Source organism: Bufo bufo, chromosome 1 (assembly GCF_905171765.1).
Source record: "Bufo bufo chromosome 1, aBufBuf1.1, whole genome shotgun sequence".
In the NCBI taxonomy this organism is placed as follows: domain Eukaryota; kingdom Metazoa; phylum Chordata; class Amphibia; order Anura; family Bufonidae; genus Bufo; species Bufo bufo.
In genome coordinates this window covers 180835700-180855482 of record NC_053389.1, presented here as the reverse complement: position 1 = coordinate 180855482, position 19783 = coordinate 180835700, and the positions used below count along the sequence as shown (strand labels likewise).

Below are 19783 nucleotides of genomic sequence, written 5' to 3'. Positions count from 1 at the left end.
AGATCAGTTTTTCATTTTTGCAGACTACATTGTTCTACCTTCAGGAGCAACAAGAATGTGAACAAAATCTTTAAAGAGGACCTTTCATGGGTCCAAAGAATATGAACTTAGTAGCAGGCTGCATAGAGCGGCGACAAGGGATCTAAGTGCACTTACTATTATTCCTGGGCGCCGCTCCGTTCGCCCGCTGTGGCCTCCGTTTTTTTTTCTCCCTGGCTCTGAGCTCTGCGCTGTGATTGGACAGCGCTGCCGTCAGGGAGAAGGAGAGACACTGGCATCTCCTCCTACTTGCACCAAATGTTGAGAAATTACCGGGGGCCACAGCGGGCGAACGGAGAGGCACCCAGGAATAATAGTAAGTGCACTTAGATCCCTGGGCGCCGTTCTATGTAGGCTGCTACTAAGTTCATATTCTTTGGACCCATGAAAGGTCCTCTTTAAACTTATTTGTTCCCATATTGGGGAACTGTCATTACCCTCTCTGAGAATGGTATAAGGTTGTGACTGACATCACTTTTAAATCATTTTCCACTTTATTGGTTGCAGCAATTATGAGGAAGGGGCACTGTAGATAATACACACAAGAAAGAAGTCCTCAGTAAACATTAGCTGTAGGCTAAGCCTGCAAGTCATGAATACCGAGCACTCCATGCTCGTGAATATGAAAGCTGTCGATCAGTGGCTAGAAGGCAGCTTTATGTTGCCCTCAGTGAGGGCAGCATAAAGGTGGTGACAAGTTCCCTTCAAATCACCTGGTTAACTTAAAAGTAGCATAAGGGGACACTAAAAAGGCGGATTCTATTTCACTGCATTATCCATTAGAATATATTTTAATATAATGTTAATTGTACTGTGTATTGAGTCTGGTATGTTTACATAGGGCAACTTGGTGGCATTTGTGCTAAGCCATTTGTTCACATAAGCCACTCCATCTTTTATTGCAGATGCTGGTGATGATGGAAACATTTTACAAGCTTTTAAGAGGACGTAAGTATCCAATCTATTTTTTAATTTACATATCATTTTTATCTTTCCCAGTTAACTGCTGACGGCCCCTTCAAAAGGAGTTTTTGTGGACTACAATATTGATGTTCACCAATTACTTCTAGTTGAGTCCAACCAATCAGCTTTTTGAAATGACCGTGATGCCTCTTCCTAGGCCAGTGACATCAAATGCAATGGTCACATGGCCTATGTGCAGCTCAGTCCCTTTTATGTGAGTAGGCCTGAGCTGCAACACCAAGCACAGCCACTATACAATGTATGGTGTTGTCCTTGCTATGCTTTGAGGAGTCCGCAGTGCGCGGACGAGCTAATCAGCCAGGGTGCTGGGATCTGGACCCTCAACGATCTTATAATGAAGACCTATCCTGAGGATAGATCATCAATATTGTACTCCCAGAAAAAAAAAAACAACTTTAAAAACAAACTACTATTTCAAAATTGTTATAGGATTGTCTGTATTCCTTAAATTTTTTTATGATTTATTTACTTTTAGGACCAGTGGGGAAGGCAAACGAAGCAATGATGCTGGGGAACTTGATTTCAGTGCTCTCCTCAAGAAAACGTAACCAAATATTAATGTGAACTATTAATCTTAAATGTGCATGAATTTGACACTTATGTATCACACTATTATAGAAAAGAATTGTATAATAAGCAGTTACCTATTATGACATTATCATCCGCATTACTCTGATTTATAAAGTAACATAATGCCATAAAATGTGCGTAAAAGAAAGGGTCGGCACATTTTGGAACCAGATTTTCACACACAAGAAAAGTGTGTTCCTTCATGTCCCACGCGTGGATGAAAACATCTGGTGTCGGGGGAGCAGCCAATGACAGGCGGGGACAGGGATGAGCCTCCCTAGCATCACACACAATGCAGGGAGCGGCAAGCCAGGTAAGTATATTCAATGTGAGGGGCCCGGCATATGGGGGGGCAGTTTATAGCCTTGGATAACCCCTTTAATCCTGGACCATCCCATTTAGCCATCTATTTTCTTACATGTAATACTATGTCGTTACAGGTTTACTGTCTGGCAGACAAGACTTCCTCTAGGGCAGTAATGGCGATGCTTTTACAGACCGAGTGCCAAAACTGCAACCCAAAACCCACTTATTTATCGCAAAGTGCCAACACGGCAATTTAACCTGAATACTACAGTCCAATATAGTTATCTTCCATGTACTTTATTATTTAGCTATAATAGCCTGCCTACATTCAGTGCGCTTCCTGTGCTGTTCATAGTGCGCCCTGCGCTGTTGAATGGCAGGGAAAGTCTAAGGTATATTGGTACACCATAGACTTTTTCAAGGGTGTGGGTGCCCACAGAGAGGGTTCTGAGTGCCGCCTCTGGCACCTGTGCCATAGGTTCGCCATCATTGCTCTAGGGGATTGTCGATAAATAGAGCTTTATATCCACAAATAGAACCTCTTGGCCATGGGCTGGGCCCAATAGTCAAGTCACGGACAAGAGTGATGCTGTTTGTAGAAAAAATGGGGGTTGTTTCATCAAGACAACCCCTATCCATATGCCCTTTTATATCATATAGAAGTTATAGACTGGTCTGCTGCTTAGAACCCCTTCTGTTAGTGAGGGAAGGTAGCTGCTAAAAAAAAGTTTCCCAAGGCCTGTCCTGTCCATGTATTTCAAGGATGATCATTCATATGTATGGTGGTCATGTACTATAATGCTATGTAAGGCTCCTTACTACTTTCCAGGGGCGTTGCTAGGGTCTCAAAAGATCCGGGGCCCAAGCCCCAATGAATATGGCCCAGTTTCTAAGTCGCCCCTCCCCCTACACATTGCATTTTGACGTACTTCCTATACAGCAGCACATATCGGTCACATCCAGGGCCTCCAGGTGACGTCTCCTCCGATGTAGATCTTCTCTGTCATCATCTTCTCCATTTAGTCCGGACAACTTCTCTCAGCCGCCTCATCTCTGCACAGTGTGACACACGGACATCTTAGCTTCCTCACATTTCTATCATCATCTCCCAACCTTGAGTCCCCACAGTGTTATCCTGCTGCTCGCTGTGCTCCCCAATACCCCCAAATACTATCCTGAAGAAATATAAGTGCCCCCACAGTAATAGTGCTCCTCAAAGTCTAACCCTCTTCTAGAATGCCCTCATTAGTAATACTGCTCTCTACAGTGTCCCCAACCATGATAACGCTCCCCAAGAATGCCCCATTAGTAATACTGCTCCCTACAGTGCCCCCAACCGTGATAACGCTCCCCAAGAGTAGAATAGCCCTCTAGAGATGGCCTTGTGGTTCGCCCAGCGCTCGTTTTGCGTGAACTTTGCTCATTCGCGATTCGCCGAACATGCGAACATATGGCGATGTTCGTATGCACCATATTCTTTTGCATTGCGCTGAACTTTGACCCATGACACATCCATCAGGTGGGACAAGACAGCCAATTGAAACGTTTCAGCACATGGACACACCCCTTCCCTATAACACAACCCGATCTGGCAGCTATTTTACATTCTGTGTTTTGCCAGTGTAGGGAGAGGTTGCTTTTTGGAGCAGGGACAGACTGTTAGGGACACCAAACGCTAGCTAAAAGGGCCACAAAAGTCCTTTTAAGGATTGGTATAGGTGTGCTATCGATAGGTGTTATATACTGAGGGGTGTGATATACTTATAATATACATAGAAAGTATTTTATAGTGCATTTGTATTGTGCAGCAGTTGTGTGCGGTTCTGCTGCGATACTGCAGGTATATAGAGAGACAAGTGCTATTGGAACAACTATTTGCAACAGGGGAGATATACCTGTTGCCCCCAAAAAAACTGATTGAGGGGTGCAATATACCTACTTCCACAAAATACGGATTAAGGGGTGCGATATACCTGCTTCCACAAAATAAGGATTAAGGGGTGCGATATACCTGCTTCCACCAAATACTGATTGAGGGGTGCGATATACCTGCTTTCACCAAATAATGATTAAGGGGTTTGATATACCTGTTTCCACAAAATACTGATTGAGGGGTGCGATATTCCTGCTTCCACAAAATACTGAATAAGGGGTTTGATATACCTGCTTCCACAAAATACAGATTGAGGGTTGAGATATACCTGCTTCCACCAAATATTGATTAAGGGGATTGATATACTATACCTGCTTCCACAAAATATTGATTAAGGAGTTCTATATTCCTGCTTCCATAAAATACAGATTATGGAGTGAGATATACACGCTTCCACCAAATATTGATTAAGGGGTTCTATATACCTGCTTCCACAAAATACTGATTAAGAGGTTTGATATACCTGCTTTCACAAAATACTGATTGAGGGGTGTGATATACCTGCTTCCGCCAAATATTGATTAAGGGGTTCTATATACCAGTTTCCACAAAATACTGACTGAGGGGTGAAATATGCCTGCTTCCGCAAAATACTGATTAAGGGGATTGATAAACCTGCTTCCACCAAATATTGATTGAGGTCTGCGATACACCTGCTTCCACAAAATACTGATTAAGGGATTGATATACCTGCTTCCACCAAATATTGATTGAGGCCTGCAATACACCTGCTTCCACCAAATACTGATTTAGGGGATTGATATACCTGCTTCCACCAAATATTGATTGAGGCCTGCGATACACCTGCTTCCACAAAATACTTATTTAAGGGTTTGATATACCAGCTTTCACCAAATACTGCTCTTCTCTAGGGACTTTGGCACAGGGTCATTTTGAAAATGACAGGCAGAGGAAGAGGCAGGCCGTTCCGCAGGGGTGGTAGGGGTAGGGCAGGTGCACCAAGCCAGAGCCTAAGTGGGAAGTTGGAGAAGGTGCGTGCGATTAAGTCACCAGAGTTGGTTGAGTGTCTCACTCAGCCTTCCGCTTTTGCACCCTCCTCATCCTCTGTATCTGCACTTTCCTCACTCTCTGCTGTGTGCACCCCCAAAGACAGAGTCAGAGGAATTATTTTCCCATCCCTTCCCAGACCTTATCGATGGACAGCCATTCTTGGCATCGGATGAGGAAGAGGAGGTAGCAACGGCCGCCATCCAGCAGTCTGACGACAGTACCCAGATCAGCCCAAGGAGGGTGGTCCCAACTGTTGCTGCCTACTCCGAGATCTCTAATGTCAGTGGTGGTGAAGGTGATGGTGATGACGTGTTGATGGACATCACGTGTTTGCCCACAAGAGAGGAAGAGGAGGGAAGTTCAGAGTGACAGACGGAGCAGCAGATAGGGAGGAGAAGCAGGCAGAACTTACAGTGCACCGGAGGCAAAAAGCAGACTGCTAATGTATCTGGAACGAAACATCCACCATGCACGGTCACATCTGGCGCTCCCAGGACGCTGGCACATGGCTCCGCAGTGTGGGCTTTTTTTAACGTGTCAGCTGCTGACAGTAGTGTTGTCATCTGCAGCCTGTGCTGTCAACGCATAAGTCGCGATAAGACCAACACTAACCTAGGGACGACCACCTTAAGAAGGCACCTGGCCTCCAATCACCGAGCCCAGTGGGAGCAACACAGTCAGAACCCACAAATCCACACTCCCGGTGCTCCATGTCCTGCCTCTTCTCCTTCCCCTCTCTCCTCCCATTTTTCCTCCACTCCACCTTCGAACGTGCCGTCCTCGCGTTCATCTGGCAGAAGGCAGGCTTCCGTGGCTCAAATGTTTAAGCGTAAAAAGTTCATGACGCCGGATAACCCTCTTGCCCAACGGCTGACTCCTGGCTTGTCGGAACTGCTAGCCCGCCAACTACTGCCATATAAACTGGTGGACTCGGAGGCCTTTATAAAATTTGTGGCCATTGGCACACCGCAATGGAAAGTCCCCGGAAGGAAATATTTCTCCCAGATGGGCATCCCAGAGCTATATGGCCACGTTCAGCGGCAAGTGAATATATCTCTACCACAGAGTGTCGGTGCCAAGATACATCTGACCACAGACACGTGGTCTACCAAACACAGGCAGGGAAGGTACATAACTTTTACTGCCAACTGGGTGAACCTTCTGACGGCCGTCAAGCATGTAACCCCCGGCACCCGTGTGGAGTTGGTGTTACCGCCACGGATTGCATGCAGGCCTGCCTCTTCTTCTCCTCCTCCTACTCCATCCTCCGTCTTCTCCTCGGCTGACTCCTCCTTTTCCACTGCTACCGCCTCTTCCTCTGCACCCCTCAAGCTCCCCAGAACCTATTCGACGTGCCAGCTGAGACGTTGCCATGCTGTGCTGAGGCTGTTGTGCCTGGAAGCCAAGAGCCACACCGGTCCTGCACTGCTTTCAGCTCTGCGGTCACAGGCCGATCAGTGGCTAACCCTGCTCAATTTGACAGTTGGTAAATTGGTGTGCGGCAATGGTGCCAATCTGCTGAGCGCGCTGAAACAGGGCAAGATGACACATGTGCCGTGCATGGCACACATCCTGAACTTAGTTGTGCAGCGATTTGTTGCCAATTATCCCGGGGTCCAGGACGTCTTGTGGCAGGCCAGGAAAATCTCTAGCCATTTTAGAAGATCTTACACGACCATGGCTCGCCTTGCTGACGTTCAGCAGCGACACCACCTGCCCGTCAGAAGTCTGATTTGTGACTGCATGACGCGCTGAAACTCCACCTTGTATATGCTTGATAGGCTGCTCCAGCAGCAATGTCCCGTTAACGAGTACCTGTACGAACTCTGCAGTAGGACAGGTTCTGGGGAGCTTGGTTTCTTTTCACCTCGCCAGTGGCTGCTCATGAGCGACGCATGCAGACTTCTGCAGCCATTTGATGAGATCACAAAACTGCTCAGTCGCATTCAGCGTGCCATCAGTTACATCGTTCCTTACGCCTTCTTTTTGGAGCGTGCATTGCGTGTTGTCATTGATCAAGCCGTCGAGGAAACAGGAGCTGGAAGAAGAGGAAGTCGCAATGCTGAATGAATTCCCAGAGGGGGCTACTCCATCTGAGACAAGTCAGCAGGAGTGTGAAGAGGAGTCAGAGGAGGATAGTGGCTGGGGGGAGGAGGAGGAGGAGCAGGAAGAGCAAGCTTTGAGGGGGACTTTAAACTTTTCGGGGATCCCTGGTGTTGTCCGTGGCTGGGTAGAGGAGACCGAGGACGACATACTCCTGGGCGATGAGCAGGAGCCAGGCTGCTCCACCGCTTCCAATTTAGTGCAAATAAGGGCCTTCATGCTCCAGTGTTTGAAGAGGAACCCCCGTAAAAAAAAAGCATAAAGGGCAAGAATCAGTACTGGGTGGCAACGTACTTAGACACCCGGTACAAACACAAAATGGCTGACATGTTACCAGCATCACAGAGGGCTGGCAGTGGGCTGGCATTTTCAGGCCTTGCTGTTAGAGATGCTGCATTCTGCTGTTGCAGGCACTGGCAGAGGAATTTCCACCCACTGGGAAACAGGTGAGGGGAACCAATCCTACCGCGCGTGCAAGAAGAGGGCGGTTTGAAGATGTGGTGGTCACTTTGGATATGAGATCATTCTTGCATCCAACCCATCAACAGCCACCCTCTGTATCCAGCCTCAGGGAACGCCTAGACTGACAGGTGTCTGACTACATTGGGTTAACGGCCGAAGTGGACACTCTGAGAAGCGAGAAACCCCTGGACTACTGGGTGTGCAGGCTTGACCTGTGGCCAGAGCTGGCACAATTTGCCATGGAACTCTTGGCTTGTCCCTCATGGATTGTCCTGTCCGAAAGGACGTTCAGCGCAGCAGGGGGGATCGTGACCGATAAGCGCACTCGCCTAGCTCACAACAGAGTGGACTACCTCACATTTCTAAAAATTAATGAGGCATGGATCTTGGAGGAATTCAACACCTGTGACTGAATTTCCTCATGCCAGCCCACACATATACGCTACCACCCAGAAAAAAAGAATGGTCCTTGTCTTATGTATATACAGCGGCATAAAAGGCCTTTTCTGTCAGGTGAATGCCTAATTTTTGTGGCCTGTACTGGCCTACAGTAAAATTGTTATCCACTGACGGTCTAATATATCTCCAGCCACATAATCACTTGTTCATTTCTGTCAGGTGAATGCCAAATTTTTGGGGCTTGTACTCCCGTGGCCTAAAATAAAAAAAATTCTAGGTTCCAGCGGGGCACATTTTTGAGAGTTTTCCTTTAAGACGCATAAAAATGGGCCCTGATTAAAATACATATTTTTTGCGGGAATTTTTGCCATTGATCCTCCTCTGGTATGTTACTGTTTATGTTGTGGGACTATTTATGCACTTCTAGTTAGTATTTGGTGGCTGCAAATATGACCTAAAGGTTTTTCAGGTTCGCCTGCCATTAAAGTGAATGGGGCCCGGCCGATGTTGGTTCATCACTATAGCCCTCCAGTATTAATAATGCCCTCACAAAGCCCCCAGTAGAAATAAAGTTATCTAAAGACCCCTTATTAGTAATAAGCGCCATAGTACTCTTAGTAGAAATGAGACAGATCTATAAGTCCATCCTATAGAGCCCACAGTAGAAATAAGAATGCCTATAATGAACCCTGAGTTTGCAGTGCCCCCTGTAGTTATATTCCTCCCTCCACCATACAGTCTTATATAAATAACATCACACCATCTCTCCTGCCCCCTCCAAAATACAGTCCCATGTAAATAGCATTACTCCCCTCCCTTCAGCCCCTTCAACATACAGTCCCATTTAAATAACACTATTTCTCTCCCTCCACCATAGAGTCCCATGTAAATAACATCACACCATCTCTCCAACCCCCTCTAATATACAGTCCCATGTAAATAAGATCCCTCTCTATCTACAGCCCCCTCCAAAATACAGTCCCATGTACAGTCAGGTCATAAATATTGGGACATCGACACAATTCTAAAAATTTTTTACTCTATACACCACCACAATGGATTTGAAATGAAACGAACAAGATGTGCTTTAACTGCAGACTTTCAGCTTTAATTTGAGGGTATTTACATCCAAATCAGATGAACGGTGTAGAAATTACAACAGTTTGCATATGTGCCTCCCACTTGTTAAGGAACCAAAAGTAATGGGACAATTGCCTTCTCAGCTGTTCCATGGCCAGGTGTGTGTTATTCCCTCATTATCCCAATTATAATGAGCAGATAAAAGGTCCAGAGTTCATTTCAAGTGTGCTATTTGCATTTGGAATCTGTTGCTGTCAACTCTCAAGATGAAATCCAAAGAGCTGTCACTATCAGTGAAGCAAGCCATCATTAGGCTGAAAAAACAAAACAAACCCATCAGAGAGATAGCAAAAATATTAGGCGTGGCCAAAACAACTGTTTGGAACATTCTTAAAAAGAAGGATCGCACCGGTGAGCTCAGCAACACCAAAAGACCCGGAAGACCACGGAAAACAACTGTGGTGGATGACGAAGAATTCTTTCCCTGGTGAAGAAAACACCTTTCACAACAGTTGGCCAGATCAAGAACACTCTCCAGGAGGTAGGTGTATGTGTTTCAAAGCCAACAATCAAGAGAAGACTTCACCAGAGTGAATACAGAGGGTTCACCACAAGATGTAAACCATTGGTGAGCCTCAAAAACAGGAAGGCCGGATTATAGTTTGCCAAACGACATCTAAAAAAGCCTTCACAGTTCTGGAACAGCATCCTATGGACAGATGAGACCAAGATCAACTTGTACCAGAGTGATGGGAAGAGAAGAGTATGGAGAAGGAAAGGAACTGCTCATGATCCTAAGAATACCACCTCATCAGTGAAGCATGGTGGTGGTAGTATCATGTCGTGGGCATGTTGGCTGCCAATGGAACTGGTTCTCTTGTATTTATTGATGATGTGACTACTGACAAAAGCAGCAGGATGAATTCTGAAGTGTTTCGGGCAATATTATCTGCTCATATTCAGCCAAATGCTTCAGAACTCATTGGACTGCGCTTCACAGTGCAGGTGGACAATGACCCAAAGCATACTGCAAAAGCAACCAAAGAGTTTTTTAAGGGAAAGAAGTGGAATGTTATGCAATGGCCAAGTCAATTTCCTGACCTGAATCCGATTGAGCATGCATTTCACTTGCTGAAGACAAAACTGAAGGGAAAATGCCCCAAGAACAAGCAGGAACTGAAGACAGTTGCAGTAGAGGCCTGGCAGAGCATCACCAGGGATGAAACCCAGCATCTGGTGATGTCTGAGCGTTCCAGACTTCAGGATGTAATTGACTGCAAAGAATTTGCAACCAAGTATTAAAAAGTGAAAGTTTGGTTTATGATTATTATTCTGTCCCATTACTTTTGGTCACTTAACAAGTGGGAGGCACATATGCAAACTGTTGTAATTCCTACACCGTTCACCTGATTTGAATGTAAATACCCTCAAATTAAAGCTGACAGTCTGCAGTTAAAGCACATCTTGTTCGTTTCATTTCAAATCCATTGTGGTGGTGTATAGAGCCAAAAATGTTAGAATTGTGTTGATTTCCCAATATTTATGGACCTGACTGTATATAATATCACCTTCTCCCCAGCCGCCTTCAACATGCAATCCCATGTAAACATCACCCACTCAACATTCAGTCCCATTTAAATAACATAATTCCCCCCGCCAGCCACCTTCAGCATACAGTCCCATATAAATAACATCTCCCCCTCAACACTCAGTCCCATGTAAATAACATCACTCCCTCCCTCAGACCCCGTAGCATTCAGTCCCATGTAAATAACTTCACTCCCTCCCTCAGACCCCTGTAACATTCAGTCCCATGTAAATGACATCAGTCTCTCCCACTGCCACAATCAACATACAGTCCTATGTAAACAACATCAGTGCCTCCCACAGCCCCCTCAGACATACAGTCCCATATAAATAACATAATTCCCACCCACAGCTGCCTTCAACATACTGTCCCATGTAAATAACATCACCCTAACCCAGCCCCCTCCAACATTCATTCCCATGTAAGTAACATCACTCCTTCCCACAGCCGCCATCAACATACAGTCCTATGTAAATAACATCACTCCCTCCCTCAACCGCCATTAACATACAATTCCATGTAAATAACATCACTTCCCTCCTACAGCCACCATCAACATACAGTTCCATATAAATAACATCACTCCCTCCCCCAGCCGCCATCAACATACAGTCCCATGTAAATAACATCTCTTCTCTCCTACAGCCACCATCAACATACATTCCCATGTAAATAACATGACCCCCTCCCCAACCACCTCCAACACAGAGTTCCATGTAAATAACATCCCTCCCTTCAGCCCTATCATACAGTCCCAGTTATGTAGCAGACATCACCACAGCTTCTTCCCCCAGTTCTTCTCCACTTTACTGCCATTCTCTCCTGCACTGGTCTCATGACTGTGACAACATCGCAGGTCCTTCTCAACCACTGCCTGTTTTTACTGGTCATATGACTTGTGATTAGTGTAGGGCGAGCATGCTCTGCTGAACACTAATTTTACTTCGGCCGAACACCGCGTGTGCTCGAGCGCAATGTTTGAGTCTCCTCCCCGCACGTATGTTGGCTGCTACGCAGCCAATAAACGTGCGCGGGAGTACTGGCACTCACTGTAATGCCGTAGCCATGTTGGCCACTGGCATTACAGTGATTGGCTGGCCGGAACAAGTCATCGGGTGCTATATAACACCCGATGACACGTGTTCGGCTCAGTCTTAGTCAGGGAGAGCTGTGCTGAAGAAGGAACAGATAGTGTAGGGAGTGAAATAGTAATATTTTAGTGAAAAAACTTGTTAGAGACCCAAAAGTCCTTTTAAGGACTATTGTTGTATCTGGCAGCAATATAATTATTAGCACAACCTGCGCTAAATTGCGTGGAATTGTTAGAGAGACCCAAAAGTCCTTTTAAGCACTATAGTTGTATCTGGCTGCAATATAAATTATTAGTGTAACCTGCTCTAAATTGCGTGCAATTGTTAGTGCCGCTTCTGATAGTGACCTCTGCTACATCTTTTATTTTACATTTGCGCCGCCTACTAAATATCTGTGACATTCAGCGCAATTGTTTGGCTGCTGGTGACAGCGACATTACCAGCGCTACATCTCCTGTATAACGTTTGCGCATCCTAATTATCAGTGACATTAATTTAGTGTCATTTTTTATTAGCCGCTGGTGACAGAGATATTACTTGCGCTATACCTCCTGTATAACGTTTGCGCATCCTAGATATCAGTGACATTGATTCAGTGTAATTTTTTATTAACCGCTGGTGACAGCAACATTACTTGCGCTATACCTCCTGTATAACATTTGCACATCCTAAATATCAGTGACATTAATTCAGTGAAATTTTTTATTAGCCGCTGGTGACAGCGACATTACTTGTGCTATACCTCCTGTATAACGTTTGCGCATCCTAAATATCAGTGACATTTGCGCATCCTAAATATCAGTGACATTCATCCAGTGTAATTTTTTATTAGCCGCTAGTGAGAGCGACATTACTTGCGCTATACATCCTGTATAATGTTTGCGCATCCTAAATATCAGTGACATTAATTCAGCGTAATTTTTTATTAGCCGCTGGTGACAGTGACATTACTTGCGCTATACCTCCTGTATAACATTTGCGCATCCTAAATATTAGTGACATTGATTCAGTGTAATTTTTTATTAGCTGCTGGTGACAGCGACATTACTTGCACTATACCTCCTGTATAACGTTTGCGCATCCTAAAATTATCTGTGACATTCAGTGTACTTTTTTCATAGACGCTGCGGACAGCGACATTATCTGTACTACCTCTCCTGTTTAACGTGTGCGCATCCTAAAAATATCAGTGACATTCTGTGTACTTTATTTGCGCATACACTTACAAAACCTGCGCTCCTGTATGTGTTACATACTTGCAAGCATATATACCATGTAATATGCGCAAGGCGAGCAGTAAGGGACGGGGAAGTGGGCGTGCTGCTGATGGTGCACGCAGAGGCCGTGGCCCTGGGTGCGGTGAAACTGTGCCTGCTGCCGGAGCACAATAAACACACTCATCCATGATACCAAGCTTCATGTCCAAGTTTGCAGGGTGGCGCAGGACACCACTCTCAAAGTCAGACAAGTGCGACCAGGTGGTCGGTTGGATTGCAGAAGATAATGCTTCCAGTTTGTTAAGCACCACCCTGTCTTCCACAAAGTGCAGTCTCAGTAGTCAAGAGTCTGGTCAACAGAATCCTCACCCTGATCCTCCTTACTCTCACCATGGAGAGTCTTGGCAAACAAGTGATCCCACACTTGGCTATTCCGAGGAGCTCTTTTCATCACCATTCCTTGATTTGGGCCTCTCGACAAGCCCGCTTGAAGAGGGACATGAGATCTTGTGCCCTGAATCACAAACTCTTGAGCATCCACAGTCACAAGAAGATGACGGTGGTGATTGGCATTTAGTGTTTCACGAGGTGGATGATGATGATGAGACACAGTTGCTAATAAGTCAACGGCAATTAGTGTCTCAAGAGGTTCATGATGAGGATGAGACACAGTTGTCAATAACTGAGGTTGTTGTTAGGTCAACCAGTCAGGAGGATAACCAGAGTTAGGAATAGGAAGAGAAGGTGGTGGATGATGAAATCACTGACCCAACTTGGAAAGATGGCAAGCCGAGCGAGGACAACAGTACAGAGGGGGAGGGATCCGCAACACCACAACAGGCTGGAAGAGGCAGTTGGGTGGCAAAAGGGAGAAGGCGGGCCACACCAAACAGGCCTGCAACTGTTCCCAGGAGCACCCGCTTGCGGAAATCTCCCTTACCAAGGGGTAGGTGTTTCTCAGTCTGGCGCTTTTTTGAGGAAAGTGCGGACGATAAAAGAATTGTCATTTGCAACCTGTGCCGTACCAAAATAAGCAGGGGCGTAAACACTAGCAACCTAACCACCACCAGCATGATTCGCCACATGGCATCAAAGCACCCTAAAAGGTGGGCCGAACGCCTGGGTCCACAATCAGTGTCTGCTGGTCATACCCCTACCTCCTCTTCCCCTGTGTTACGTGCTGGCCAATCCCCTGTCCATGACGCAGGGCCGGATGCCTCCCACCATGCACCTGGACCTTTGCAAGCACCATCAGCTATCACATCCACTTCTGTGTCCCAGCGCAGCGTACAGATGTCTATACCCCAGGTCTTTGAACAAAAGCGCAAATGCCCAGCCACCCACAGGCCATAGCACTAAATGTGCATCTTTCCAAATTGCTGGCCCTGTGGACACTGAGGCTTTCCGCAGCCTGGCGACGGTGGCCGTCCTTCGTTATTCTGTCCCCAGACGGCAATATTTTTCACGCTGTGCAGTCCCAGCCATATACCAGCATGTGTCCCGTAACATCACCCATGTCCTGACCAACGCAGTTATTGGGAAGGTCCATTTAACGACTGACACAGGGACAAGTGCTTTTGGCCAGGGACGCTACATTTCCCTGATGGCACACTGGATGAATATTGTGGAGGCCGGGAGTGAGTCGTTCCCTGGGATTGCACAAGTGCTACCGACGCCAAGGATTGCGGGCCCTACTTCCATCAGGGTTTCCGCCACCTCCTACATTAGTAGCTGCAACCCCCCCTTCTCCTCCTCCGCCTCCTCCTCCACTTCCACCTCTGAATTATCATCTTGCAGAACCAGTCAGACATCAGTCAAATTTTGGAAGATGGTGAAGGAGTACGTGGCTGTCACGGTCCCTCAGGTGACTGATGTCAGGAAATCAAGGAGATTGGCTGAGCGTGGAGGAATCTAACAGCCTCCTTGATTTCTCTTGATTCAGTGTTGATAGGGCTAATGACCACTTCCCTTTTCTCAGCTGTTGCTCAGAGGTCATCATTTCTACCCTTTATAGTCTGACCCCACCCTTCTGACTATGCGGTAAATAGCTTCATTTGGGTTTGGCTGAGCTGGTGTGAGTTTGTCTCTGGTGTTCCTGCTCGTTTGTCTCTACAGAAGTTAAGTGTCTCATTTGTTTGTGTTTATTATATTCCCTGTTGTTTGTACACTGTGTGCAGAATTATTAGGCAAATGAGTATTTTGACCACATCATCCTCTTTATGCATGTTGTCTTACTCCAAGCTGTATAGGCTCGAAAGCCTACTACCAATTAAGCATATTAGGTGATGTGCATCTCTGTAATGAGAAGGGGTGTGGTCTAATGACATCAACACCCTATATTAGGTGTGCATAATTATTAGGCAACTTCCTTTCCTTTGGCAAAATGGGTCAAAAGAAGGACTTGACAGGCTCAGAAAAGTCAAAAATAGTGAGATATCTTGCAGAGGGATGCAGCACTCTTAAAATTGCAAAGCTTCTGAAGCGTGATCATCGAACAATCAAGCGTTTCATTCAAAATAGTCAACAGGGTCGCAAGAAGCGTGTGGAAAAACCAAGGCGCAAAATAACTGCCCATGAACTGAGAAAAGTCAAGCGTGCAGCTGCCAAGATGCCACTTGCCACCAGTTTGGCCATATTTCAGAGCTGCAACATCACTGGAGTGCCCAAAAGCACAAGGTGTGCAATACTCAGAGACATGGCCAAGGTAAGAAAGGCTGAAAGACGACCACCACTGAACAAGACACACAAGCTGAAACGTCAAGACTGGGCCAAGAAATATCTCAAGTCTGATTTTTCTAAGGTTTTATGGACTGATGAAATGAGAGTGAGTCTTGATGGGCCAGATGGATGGGCCCGTGGCTGGATTGGTAAAGGGCAGAGAGCTCCAGTCCGACTCAGACACCAGCAAGGTGGAGGTGGAGTACTGGTTTGGGCTGGTATCATCAAAGATGAGCTTGTGGGGCCTTTTTGGGTTGAGGATGGAGTCAAGCTCAACTCCCAGTCCTACTGCCAGTTTCTGGAAGACACCTTCTTCAAGCAGTGGTACAGGAAGAAGTCTGCATCCTTCAAGAAAAACATGATTTTCATGCAGGACAATGCTCCATCACACGCGTCCAAGTACTCCACAGCGTGGCTGGCAAGAAAGGGTATAAAAGAAGAAAATCTAATGACATGGCCTCCTTGTTCACCTGATCTGAACCCCATTGAGAACCTGTGGTCCATCATCAAATGTGAGATTTACAAGGAGGGAAAACAGTACACCTTTCTGAACAGTGTCTGGGAGGCTGTGGTTGCTGCTGCACGCAATGTTGATGGTGAACAGATCAAAACACTGACAGAATCCATGGATGGCAGGCTTTTGAGTGTCCTTGCAAAGAAAGGTGGCTATATTGGTCACTGATTTGTTTTTGTTTTGTTTTTGAATGTCAGAAATGTATATTTGTGAATGTTGAGATGTTATATTGGTTTCACTGGTAAAAATAAATAATTGAAATGGGTATATATTTGTTTTTTGTTAAGTTGCCTAATAATTATGCACAGTAATAGTCACCTGCACACACAGATATCCCCCTAAAATAGCTAAAACTAAAAACAAACTAAAAACTACTTCCAAAAATATTCAGCTTTGATATTAATGAGTTTTTTGGGTTCATTGAGAACATGGTTGTTGTTCAATAATAAAATTAATCCTCAAAAATACAACTTGCCTAATAATTCTGCACTCCCTGTATATGGGCCTGAAACAGAGACTTCCATTCATCCATCTGGGGAGGAATGGGTTGTCTCTGGTCCTAACCTTTTCCAGGGCCTAATAGGGATATAAAGGCCTAGGTATCGTGCATATGAATAATTCTACCTTCAAGGTCTATTCATATTGATAGATAGTTAGAGCCCGGATTAGGGTTGTCTAGGAGGTGACCTGTTTCTTCCCTAGTTTCCAGGCCCAGTTACTGTTCCCCTTCCCTTTTGTGTTCAGTGTGGAGTTTCCCCCCCACACTGATTGTGACAGTAGCAGGCCGTGTCAGCGTCCTCAGTGATCCCTCTGTGCCTTACAACTATTGGGTGTCCAAGCTGGACATGTGGGGCGAACTGGCGCTCTACACCTTGGAGGTGCTGGCTTCCCCCGCCACCAGCGTTTTGCCATAGCGTGTATTTAGTGCTGCTGGGGGCATAATAACTAATAAGCGCATCTGCCTGTCAACTGAAAATGCTGACCGTTTGACTCTTATAAAAATGAACAAGGCCTGGATTGCCCCTGACTTCTCTACTCCACCAGAGGAAAGCGGCTTAACATAAATACACTCTAAATGTGTCTTTTATCGTGTATTGAATACACTGTATTCCCATGCACCCCTTCCACCACTAAAAAGGGTATTTGGTTCAGTCTCCCTTTTCTCCTCCTCCTCCATCTTATTTAACATGCTTATTAGGCTGCCCTCGCTCCTAATGTTTTAGAGGGTCATGCTCAGCAGCAGGCCCTCACCCATAATGTTTTAGAGGGTCACCAGCAGGCCCTCACCCATAATGTTTTAGAGGGTCACCAGCAGGCGCTCGCCCATAATGTTTTAGAGGGTCACCAGCAGGCCCTTGTTCATAATGTTTTTGAGGGTCATCAGCAAGTCCTCGCCCCTAATGTTTTAGATGGTTAGATCAGCATCAGGCACTCGCCCCTAATTTTTTAGAGGGTCAGCTCAGCAGCAGGCCCTTGCCCCTATTGTTTTAGAAGGTCAGATCAGCAGCAGGTGCTCGCCCATAATGTTTTAGAGGGTCATCAGTAGGCCCTTATTCATAATGTTTTTGAGGGTCACCAGCAGGCCCTCACTCCTATTGTTTTAGAAGGTCAGCTCAGCAGCAGACCCTCACCTCTAATGTTTTAGATGGTCACATCAGCAGCAGGCCCTCACCCCTAATGTTTTAGATGGTCAGATCAGCAGGCCCTTGCTCCAATAGTTTTTGAGGGTCACCAGCAGGCCATCAATCATAATTTTTCAAGGGTGTGTAGGATGCCCTCCTTTATGTGTAATAAAGGGTGTATTGTAGTGCGGGTTACTTGTAATTTTTGGCAGCCCTTTCACTTAGTGCATAGGCTTTATGAGTGTAGGAGTCCCACTACCTGACCAATTGTACCACAAGTGAATGAGGCCCTTCTTTATGTGATATGCAGGTTGTATCGGAGTGCCTCTTCCTTGTAATTTTTGGCAGCACTTGCACTTTATGTACAATTAAATATACAGGAAAGAATGTTTCCTAACAATTTATCCTCTAATATACAGGAAAGAATGTTTCCTAACAATTTATCCTCTAAAATCGATTTTATCTTTGGTTTTGTGCGTATTATTGTCAGTCTGTAAAAGTGGCGTACTACTCGGACAACATCATTCCCAGCAGCGACCTGGAAGTCCAAGATGCATCCAGACATCCTCCCCATGCTGTTCCCAAACCATTTCAGTGGTGTTTCCATCAATTTCTGACCTTTTCCTGTGAACCAGACACCCTCTCCTCTTCAGAGCATGGGGTGCCTGGTTTAATGCTCTGGTTCTCCCATTGACTTCCATTGTGCTCGGGTGCTCTGTAGAGCACCCGAGCATCCCGAGGTGTTCTACTCGAGCACCCGAGCCCTTTGGTGCTCGACCAACACTACTTGTGATGTCACCACAGGTCCTACAGCTTTTCCAGTGCATTAGATTCAATTGTATTTCCATCCTGAGGATGGCAATACAGTTGTATCTAGCAGGCAGGCAGGACATTCAGGGCATAAGACAAATCATCAGGGGCCCTGGCCCCCAATGTTTTAACCTAGAAACACCCCTGCTACTTTCCCAGGGATTTCTGAAACCACACTCACAATAAACCATGCTGGATTCACTCTAAAAAGCAGTTAAAGCAGTGGTTGGGTCATTTTAAGTGATGGCCTATTCAGAGTTAGTGCTAGAACTACACAGAATGGTCAACATTGTAGTAGACAATCACTTTAACATAAATAGGTTACCCATGAAACATATTATTGTGTAATGAATAGGGTATTGCAAATTATTATTGCAATATACCATATTTTTCGCGCTATAAGACGCACCGGCCCATAAGAAGCAGGTTTTAGAGGAGGACAATAAGAAAATAATATTTTTCGTTAGACCTTAAATTAGATCACCAATCAGACCCCCAATGTTAATCAGACCTCAGCTAACAGTCCCAATCAGACCCCCAATGTAAATAAGACCTCAACAAGACCTCAGATCACACCCCCAATCAGACCTCAGCTCAGACCCCAATGTGAATGACCCCCAATCAGACCTCAGATAAGAGCCTCATATGTCTCATCAACCCCTTATATGCCTCTCATCAGCCCCCAGCAGTCTCATATCAGCCCCAATTGCCTCATATCAGCCTCCAGCAGCCCCATTGCCTCTCATATTAGCCCCCAGCAGTCCCCATTGCCTCATATCAGCCCCATTGCCTCTCATATTAGCCCCCAGAAGCTCCCATTGCCTCATATCAGACCCCATTAGCCCCCATTGCCTCTCATATTAGCCCATATTGCCTCTCATGTTAGCCCCCATTGCCTCAGATCAGCCCCCAGCAGCCCCATATTGCCTCAAATCATTCCCCAGCAGTCCCATATTGCCGCAGATCACCCCCAGCAGCCCCATATTGCCTCAGATCATACCCGATCAGCTCCAGCGCTCTTCTTTCTCCTCCTCCGTCGGTTTTGCTGTGATCTGACGCGCACAGAGTGAGGTCACAGAGCAACCTCAAGCTGTTCGCAGCCACTGCACAGCCGACATTGGAGGACCAGGAAACGGTGAGTACAGAGCCGCCACCACTTCCTGGTCCCCCGGTACTAATGAGCACTTCCATAATGGAAGCGCTCATTAGTATTCGCCCCCATAAGACGCAGGGGCTTTTCCCCCCACTTTTGGGGGGGGTGGGGAATGCGTCTTATGGGTCGAAAAATACGATATATGTAATAAAAATATTGTTTATTGTTTTAAATGCACATTAC

The 19783-nt window shown here is 45.9% G+C and overlaps 2 protein-coding genes across 6 annotated transcripts in view; both read left to right on the top strand.

Annotated features, from left to right (window-relative positions):
• The window catches only part of LOC121001740 (myosin-binding protein C, fast-type-like), a 607494-nt gene that overhangs the window by 119458 nt on the left and 468253 nt on the right, over positions 1–19783 (top strand). The gene's annotated exons all lie outside the window — the stretch shown is intronic.
• LOC121001720 (myosin-binding protein C, fast-type-like) overlaps positions 1–19783 on the top strand; it is a 272071-nt gene that overhangs the window by 119523 nt on the left and 132765 nt on the right. For all 3 annotated transcript variants that reach the window (XM_040432923.1, XM_040432909.1, XM_040432918.1), the window contains 2 exons: positions 945–987; positions 1499–1567. In XM_040432923.1, the coding sequence (XP_040288857.1) occupies positions 945–987; positions 1499–1567 (112 nt within the window). The remainder of the gene's footprint in view (positions 1–944; positions 988–1498; positions 1568–19783) is intronic.